Source organism: Symsagittifera roscoffensis, chromosome 9 (assembly GCF_963678635.1).
Source record: "Symsagittifera roscoffensis chromosome 9, txSymRosc1.1, whole genome shotgun sequence".
Taxonomy (NCBI): Eukaryota; Metazoa; Xenacoelomorpha; order Acoela; family Convolutidae; genus Symsagittifera; species Symsagittifera roscoffensis.
The window spans coordinates 14613195-14622555 of NC_087070.1; the positions used below are offsets into that span (position 1 = coordinate 14613195).

The following is a 9361-nucleotide window of genomic DNA, read 5'->3' on the forward strand; positions in this document are numbered from 1 at the left end:
CAATTTCCATATATGGAAATTGTATGACTAGTGTTTTTTTTCAGAAAACAAAAATTAAAAAAGTCAAAGTTTTCAGTCGTAGCAGCCCAAAAAACGCTTCAATGTTTTGCCAGTAGTTGAATTGATTGTTCAAAGCTTTTTTTTTCACAAAAAAAAACATTAAAAAAAAATTCTAATCATACAATTTCCATATATGGAAATTGTATGGTCAGCATTTTTTTTCATACAATTTTTTTTCCTTTTTTCATGAAGAGATACCAATTTCGATACCAAAACAACTATAAAATACCTTTGAAATTCGATTAAACTCATTTTGCAAAAATGTATGAAATTTGTATGACTAGCATTTTTCCATAGACTAAGTGTATGCAATTGTATGATTAGCATTTTCGGTCTATGGAGGTCAACCCGGGAAAGGTGTTCACAAGCATAATATTTTTTCTCGTGATTTACTTTTCTTAACAGCTCAAAAATTTTAAGGGGTGTTTTGAGGATTCATGAGAGGTTTTAAAGGTCTTTCAAGAAGTATAGTAGACTTTTTGAAAGATAGGCGAAGCTGCACTTGGCATACTAAAGAGAGAAAAGGACGGGAGGCAGATCTAGGAAGAAGAATAGGAGGTAAGAAAAAGTGATGAGTAAGAAAACTTGGAACTGCCAAACTGGGGATAATGAGTGTTAGGTAATCACATCTCCGCCATGGCCCTTAAAAATTGGCAACACTAGCTACATTAAAACAACTACTAGATGCAGATGCTAATAATTCAAAACAAATGCCACCGAATATAAACTAATATTGATAAGTAGGGCAATGAAGCTGGCCAGCTGATTAGAATTCTCACGTCCTCCCTCCGCGCACGCTCAGCTCACATGGAGATATTCAAACAGTAGCCATCAATAAAGCAGAGCAGACGCTATGAATTTTCCAATGCTTTAGATCGTGATTATAGCAAAATTGCCATCAAATCTGCACTTTCATTCGCGACGCTGGTTGGAAAAATACATACTATCACATTACGCTCGCTACCTGCTTTGGGTAATTACAAAGTGAACAACATTTTTCCTTTACATAATCTGAACAATTGCGCATTCTGTCTTTAAAACACATTATTTTCTGCGCGAAAAACAACTATTGGAGCTTTTATTTTTTATGTTTCACGTTTGAAAAAATTATATAATCTGTTATTAACTCAGCCAATCCTCCTCCGGTCTTTTACCTTGTAGCAAGAATTTCAGGCTTCAAAAGTAATCATTCGTCTGCTTTCATGAAATTGCTTCTAGTTAGCTTTCAAAATGTTTTGGAAGATGTTTCTTATTAATTTACTTTTTAATTCAAACAAATGTGCATTTAACAACACTCTATAAAAAGATAACTATGGACAGATAATAGAGAGTTCTTCCCACACAAACTACCATGCTGTCTGAACTGGCTTCTTCTTAGTTGTCAGTCGCTCCTTTGCCCTCTCGTAGCCCTCCCAGAAGTTATCCAGGTCAGTCGATGTCCCTGGACCAGTGCCTGCCACGTGATGATGGTGTCCAAGCAACTGTTCCAGTTTCGAAATGATTTCATAGTCTGGAACTGTGAGTGAACACACCTCCATGCCCATCACTTTCGCAACCAGTGCTCTGAACTGAACTAACTGTCGCTCACGTTTGGCCACTTCTTCCAGAGCACGTTTTGCGTGACTAAGCTGCTCAGCTAGCGATGAAATGTTCTCTTCCTTCATGTGAGTGCTGCTCTTGCACTCTTGGTCGACGAACTTGAGTTCCTGCTTGAGTCCAGCGAGCTGTTTGGCTTGTTTGTTTCTCGTCTTCTCCAGGTGGTCAAGTTTGTCCAACAGAGTTCGAATCTCTTCGTCTTTTTCCACCGTTCTCAATTTCACACTTTGAATGTCGGAGAGTTCTGCCTTCAAACTCGTTATCTGGACCTGCAGCACACACAACACACAAATGTAAAGGGGGGGGGGGAAGGAAAGCAAGTGGCAATGATTTTGAAATAGTTCAGATGCGAGTTGCACTCATTCTAGTTAAACACTGAAGCATTGGGGGATGTGCTTTAAGCCACGCCCATTTTCTGCTGCAGTTCATTCTAAGCTTCTTACGGTGAACTTGATCTCAATTTGAATGTTTCTTAAAGCTGGTGTAATCTGGATTGTGTGAGGTGTCAACTATAAAGCAACTGAACTGACCTTAAATCACAGTCATGACACAGCAGGGTCTATGCTACCTTTTTCAATGTGGGCGTCTTCTTAATCACCACACGATGCGACCGCATTGACCACAGCTGGTCAGTAAGCTGGGGTACAGGTTTGATTCTTTGTTTCATTACTATACTCATACTAGTCCCCCGGGTTGACCAAATTTTCTTATCATACAATTTCCATATATGAGAAACTTCTTGTCATACAATTTCATACAATTCCATACGTACAGAAAATTGTATGAAAACTCTATGATAAGCATTTTTCCATATGTATGATAGATGTTTTCCCATAAACAAAAAATTTTGATTTTTTCTTTCTAAATTTAGTTTCTGAAAAATTTTCGGTTGTAGTTGCAACCGAACACAAGTTACAAAAGCCTTGGTTACTCAAAACACCAAAGGTTGGACGGTCTTGCATTTACAATGCATAGAAAACGACCTGAATTTGGCTGTCTTTCACAATTGATATAACAAAAGTAACAAACTTTTATTTTTTGGCAAAATTTTTTAATGATGATTATATTAAATTTTTGAATTTTCAAATTATCAGACATTGATCAAGGCGTACATTAACACCCCATACAAAAGAGAGAAGAAATTTCAGCGTTTTTGAAAAAACAAATTAAGTGAAAAGAAAAAATTAAGCCAATTTTATTGTATCCAGGACTACGTTATGCACACAAAATAGTAAATTTTGCATGCAAAATTTTTTTTTTGAAAAATGTTTGTTTGCGTACGAAAATCGATTTGCGGTTGAAAAAAAAACAAAAAAATTTTTGGGCTAAATTTTCAAAACAACTTGAAAAATTTTTTGTGTCGCCACCAAAAAAATGCCAGTCATACAATTTCTATATATGGGAATTGTATGATAAGCATTTTTTTCAAAAAACGAAAACCTCAGTTTTTTATCACCAGATTGTTTTATTAGAATCAAACAGCCACAGAAATGAGTTAATACCAGTTTTCAACTATTTTTAGAAATTGTATGAAAATTGTATGACAAGCATTTTCCCACACACTTGATGTATGGAATTGTATGATAAGCATTTTCGGTGTATGAAGGTCAACCCGGGCCTCATATTACTTTTTTCCATACTTTTAAATAAAAAACTGCCTTATTGAAACGTTTCGTGTGACTTGGAAGCAAGAGAGTTATATGAGTAGAGCGGATGGGTGTGTTCACTAAGTGGCGGCTATGAGGTGCCTTGTGTTTGTTTGTTTGTTTGTTTGTTTGTTTGTTTGTTTGTTTGTTTGTTTGTTTGTTTGTTTGTTTGTTTGATTGTTTGTTTGTTTAGATAATGAGTCATGAGAAATGGGAACAGTGTTGTCTGGTGGGAGAGGAGTTGAGTGGTGGCTGCAGCTGCAGAATGACTGACTGGCGGACTGACCTTGCAGTCGCCCAGCTGAGCCCTGAGTCGTTCGTTCATCCTCTCCATCTTCTTGCTCCTGCCCTCCAACTCCTCCTTCTCCCTCCACACCTCCATCCTGCCCCCACTCTTCTCCTCCAGAGAGGCCACCTTCTTCCTCATCATGTCCAGGTGCAACTCCTTCCCCTCCAACTCCTCCTTCAACTGCTTCACCTGCCACACAACACAATACAACACAACACACTACACATGACAACACAATACAGTACAGTAGAGTAGAGTAGAGTAGTGCACAGGGCAGATGAGTCAATTAGCCGACCAAAGTTTCCCTCCACATTATTCACATTGCTGATCAACAATGACAACTACTCTGCTGTCATCTAAACAGCACCTTCAGCTACTCACCAGAGCAACAGTAGAACAAAGGCAACTTCCATGTGAGGAAAAGAAGAACTCTCTCCATCTCAAGTTTCTTCTTTCTCCCGCATCTGTGAACTAATTGCCACTAAGCCACAGGTAACGAGCAAACTCATTTCCCATTCATCGCTAATCAATTCAGTTCAGCGATCGATCTCTGTATCTTGCGCATTACATTAATGCATATGACTTGAACAAAACCTTAATATTCCTAAGTAATAAAATCTACTCTCATTCGGTGGTCTCATACTAATTACAAGCTTTTAATTAGGTCAATCTATTGTATTTTTGGAGACCAAATTCAACGTAGCAAAAAATGCATCCATTATCGAATGCTATGCTTGCTAGAAGACAAGCGTACCTTTCGTTGGAGCTGGTACATTCCAGACGTCTTTTCAGCCAGAGCCGAGTCTTCCTTCTCCACTAGAGACTTCACTCGGTGAAGAACTGCATCGGAACTGACATCTAGACCCAATTCCCCACTTATGGACTCCATCTTCAGCAATTCGGACAACTTGGCGATGAACTGGAGAAATTTGACCCGCTCGCCGTGAGTGGCCGGGGAGTCCTCTTGAGTCGTTTTGTGAGCCGACAGTTTCTCCAGGAGCTCTTCGTACTTCTGTCGTTCTTCTGCGATGAGGGAGCTAAGCTCGCTCTGCTTCACTTCTAGGCTCTCAACTGTGAGTTGTCGAGACCTCCAAAAACAAAAAACTCTCAAAAAGTTATAAGTCAATCGTTTCAAAAACTAATTGTTTCAAATTCATTTTAGAGCCACAGAACTAGCGACGAGTGAAGAAAAGAACGCCCATTGTTTTTGAAATATTTTTAATCATCATTATCATGGGACATCCAAAACTTCAGTCCATTTTGTTATTTCACAAAATGTGGACAATGTGCAAGGCTGCAAAGTAACCTGTAGTCGTTTAGAAACTCTTTCAGTCGAATCACAATGCTGTCATCTGTTTTGTCCACGAACTGAAAGCTACACGACAGCAGCGCCGCTATGTTTTCTCGCAGATTCTCGTATTTGCCCTTCAGCGAATCGTATCCAGTTCGTTCGGCCGAATGGTCCTTTCGAATAGTCACGAGTTCACTTCGCAACGACTCAATCTCCGCATGCAACTCGGCTACTTTGTCCTCGTGCTCACTAATTGTTGTTTCATGAGTCGCAATCAGAACTTTGAGTCGCTCCATTTCCCCAACGGCTGCTGACTTTTCACCGTCGATAGTTGCAATTTGAACTCGCAATTCTGTTTCGCTCTGATGCGTTCGTTCTGTCTCGGCAACCAGTCGCATTATCGTCTCGCGGCCAGCTTTAACTTCGGTTTCCGACTGCTCAAGTACCGAAGTCAGCCTCACAATCTCGGCCTTACAAGTCGTGAGCTCTGCTTGCGCCGAGTCTCGTTCGGATCGCAACTGTTCGATCTTCGCCGTGAGCTCACCGACATCGTCCGGAATGCGAGCATCCCAAGCTGAAGAACTTTCACCGAGGGCTGACAACACGGCGATGTAAAGCTCTCGTCTTTTGCAGACCGAGTCGCCTTTTTCTCCCATTAACGAGTTCTTAATTACCTCCAACTCAAGAATGATTTCTTTGTACTTTGCAATTTCACTCTCAAAACTTGATTTCTCGCATTTCAAAACTTCTACTTGGGAGCTCAAACTTCTGGCTTCTTCTTCAAACTGGGTAATTTTAGTCTGCAAGTAACTGGTGTCTTCCCGAAGAGTGTGGATCAAGCCCGCCTGTCGACTATTGTTCTCGGAAAGACGATCTCGTTCGCATTTGAGGATGGAGTATTCGCTACTGGTAGAGTTTAGTTTCTCTTTCAACTCCCTCATGTCTGCCTCTATAGCTTGTAGCTTTGCAATCGTGTCTGTTAGCTCTTCACGTGCTTGATGAGCCTTCATTCTGTACTCTTTCACCATAGAGTCCCGAACATTCAGCTCGTACTCTTTCTGCTCACGCTCGTGTTGAGTCAAGTTGTCGCTTTTCCTCAAGTCGTCCACCAGGCGCTCCTTGCGCTCCACTTCCTTCCGGTACCACTGGATCTGGTCTTGGATCTCGTCCTGCAGTTGTCCGGTGGAGACGACGAGGCCATTGTCTCCTCCTCGGCTGCTCATTGTAGTTGTGTAGGCGTGTGTGTTTCCTGCAAATGATATGCAAAATCAGAGAGAATTCATCTTATATTCGCAATCCATTTTCGGATAAAGCAAGAAGAGTTGTGTTGAAGGAAACTCTTAAGCATATTCAGAAAACGAAATGGAAGCCCCAAACACATTTGTCAGAGGCGAAGCTGAGCGTTGCACCACTTTACATACAACAAGTATAGGATAAAAACAACATCATGCTGAAGAAGCAGCAAAGATGACTTCGAGCGACGAAAAATTGAAACAAGGACGAGATAAACAAACATTTTTAAAAATGAAAAAAGTTTTTTCACGATTAAAATTATTTGTGTTTGTATACAAGCTCCTTGTGATGTTGATTTTAAGTGTTTCAAAATACGGATCCAGAGTCTTATCGATCTTAAAAATAAAACCAGACGTTTGTAGGAAACAACACTGGATAGAAAAAAAACAACCGACAGTCAAAAGCTGAAAAGCATCCGAAATTGCTGCCCACATGTGCTTTATATGGAGTGAATGCAAGGTGGTATATTCAATTTGGAAATTAAACTATCCGACAGAATTAAGTAGACACCCATAAAGCAGAAAACTTGTGATACAACCTAAAAAAGCAAACTAAACTAGTAGACAGAAACTGAGACGAAAGCCGCTAAGTAAACGAAAAAATGTGATGGTATCGAGGAAAGCTAGATCTACCAACAAAAGAAACGGACGAGAGCCAGAAAACCAGAAGTTTTCCCTGCCGAAGAAATGTCTCTACGGGATTCGAACCACAAGTTTTTATTGCCTCAATCATGAATGTTATCTCTAGGGGAGACGAAATGGATAGTGAATACATTTTGAAATTTTTATAAAACACGAATTAAAGAGTCGAAAATTGATTTTATATAATAAAAAAATGACAAAATTTCATGCTCAATTTTCCTATTTTTAGGTAGGATTGAGAGAATGACTTAGCAATTAAAAACATTTTTGTTAGAGTTCAATCTTTACAGAACCAACAAAAATTAATAGAATAAAAAGATAAGGAAGACAAGCTGACAGATAAGAGGACATCAGAGCCAAAAATCTAGCTAACATTTTTGAATCCGAGAAAAATTAATTTTGTGATCAAAGTTGATTACGAGAAAAAGTAACCAATTGCGATACTTTATCGCAAAACGCAAAAATTGCTTATCACATAATTGAAAATAGAAATTTTTATCGTTGTAAGCGTGATTGTAAACCCTATGTAACAAACAAGAAAAGGGTCAGAAAAAATTAAAATTTGATCTCATTAATATGCATTTAAATCATAGAAAATTTTGAAGATAAATCAGATTTCGGGCAAAATTTCGGATAAAACGAATCAAGAAAAGGATCATTGTAGATCAGTTTTTGAACTCAAAATATGCAAGAAATTTATAGAGTTTTATCGATTTTTTGGTCTTTTTGTTTGGTCTTTTTTATGCTACAATACGCTATGGATGTAAAATGAAAAATGATAGGCAAAGAATAAATGCAATAAAAATTCGAAACTGATAAATCTCGAATGAAAAAAATTGATTTAAATCGATTTTAATCCGTTTTAATCCCCTTAAAAATAAAAACAAATTTAGACTGAAAACAATGCATTTAAATTGATATAAAATCGATTTCGATCAACTTTTTTTTAGCTGGGATTTAAGATCAATTTAAATCGATTTAAAATCGATCCAAATCAATCTTCATTTTTAAAATTTAATCTTCATACTATAATTTCATACTATAATCGATCTAAGTTTAATCAACGTACTTTTTACATAGTAAAATCGATCTAAATTTAATCAACGTACTTTTTTCATACCAAAATCGATCCTAATCCATTTTTGTCAGTGCGGGTAATCATGTAATATATTGGGAACAAATCTGTTCACAATAGTTATTTTGTACGCCACGCCAAACTTCATTGCATTATGACAATGTTAAATAGCCTTTTCAAAATTGAATTTGAAAGGGGGGGGGACTGGAAAAGAGCCAAAAATTGTTTGCCCAGCTGAAAAACAAATGTGTGGGTGGAAAAGACGGCTCTTTTTCCTTTCCCCCCACCAGCGAAATTTTATTAGTAAAATTTTGTTCACATGATCGGATTGTTACAAAAGTTGGTATGCGGACTAATTAGGCTATAACAAACATATTTGGTCTCCATACTTAACCTTGTAAACCTCCTCGTTACAACATAAAATTGGTGTATATTTGAGGTGGGGTGAAAAGGAAAAAAAGCCGAAAAGAGCCTAAATTGAAACTTACCAGTACAAATATGGGATCTGCCGGTCAAGAGGTTTCCGAAGTCATCTATGCTAATCTGTTCACGCCTACCTTCAGTCATGATGACTAACCCGTGGATAGATAGACAGGAGCCTGGATAAACTGTCAGGAAAAATCACCCGTTGAAATCAAAAGTGGAAAGAAAATATTATATTGAAAAAGCTTGCTTTAAAATCAACAATTTACTTTGGACAAATAAAGCGCAGCCAACCTGCATATGCCTCAGCTCTGATTTATTGATCAAAATAAAAAGCTTCTTTATAGCTCAAACGTATTTTACTATTCAGCAGAGCAAAAATGCTGTTTATTACACGTGCAAAAATAAACTGTTACAACAAAGAGTACATCTTTGAATGCCATATTGAGCATGTGGTTATGTTGAATGCTGACAAGTGGTTACAATGGTCAGAAGATAAAAGAGCGTTTGAAGACATGAAATTGTGCGTTTGTGTTGAGAAGATGAGCCCCTGTGTCCAGTTATAAGCTAAAGACAGAACTAAAAGCCCTGACGCAACAGCCATGAATGTTCCAGTGACCTGCGTAGGTGATGAGTTTTCTAAAAAGCGTCATTTCAGTTTGAAAACTCCGAAGTCAGTCTGCTATCACACCTGTAGATTGCCTTTCGTAAACAGCTCTTATTTACTGGTTTGTTTCAGTGAAAATGCTAAGCATGTTGATGCTTTCCGTGTATTGATCTTTCTTTTTGTTGTCTTCTTGGTTCACATATTCCAATGTTGAGTCGCATGTGGATTTGTGCAAGTGAAATAGCAAAACTAGCATGAAAAGCAGCTCTCATTGTACTTGCAGAGAAATCGTAACAGAAGGAAGAGTTATTGTTGCAACCATTTGAAAAACATGGAGGAACTTTATATTTGGGGTTTCGGTTTTTTCCTCTTCTTTTTTTTCCACGCAAAATCAGGTAGCACAAAGAAATCATCGGTATAGGTCGAATGATATATCGTTT

The 9361-nt window shown here is 38.1% G+C and overlaps 1 protein-coding gene across 1 annotated transcript; it reads right to left on the minus strand.

Annotated features, from left to right (window-relative positions):
- Positions 1–1305: 1305 nt before the first annotated feature.
- LOC134854049 (coiled-coil domain-containing protein 170-like) lies at positions 1306–8699 on the minus strand. Its single transcript, XM_063870119.1, has 5 exons — positions 8380–8699; positions 4898–6131; positions 4346–4679; positions 3589–3780; positions 1306–1925 (listed from the first exon to the last, which is right to left on the minus strand). The coding sequence occupies exons 1-5, from the start codon at positions 8456–8458 to the stop codon at positions 1407–1409; spliced, it is 2358 nt and encodes a 785-aa protein (XP_063726189.1). The 5' UTR covers positions 8459–8699; the 3' UTR covers positions 1306–1406.
- Positions 8700–9361: the final 662 nt, after the last annotated feature.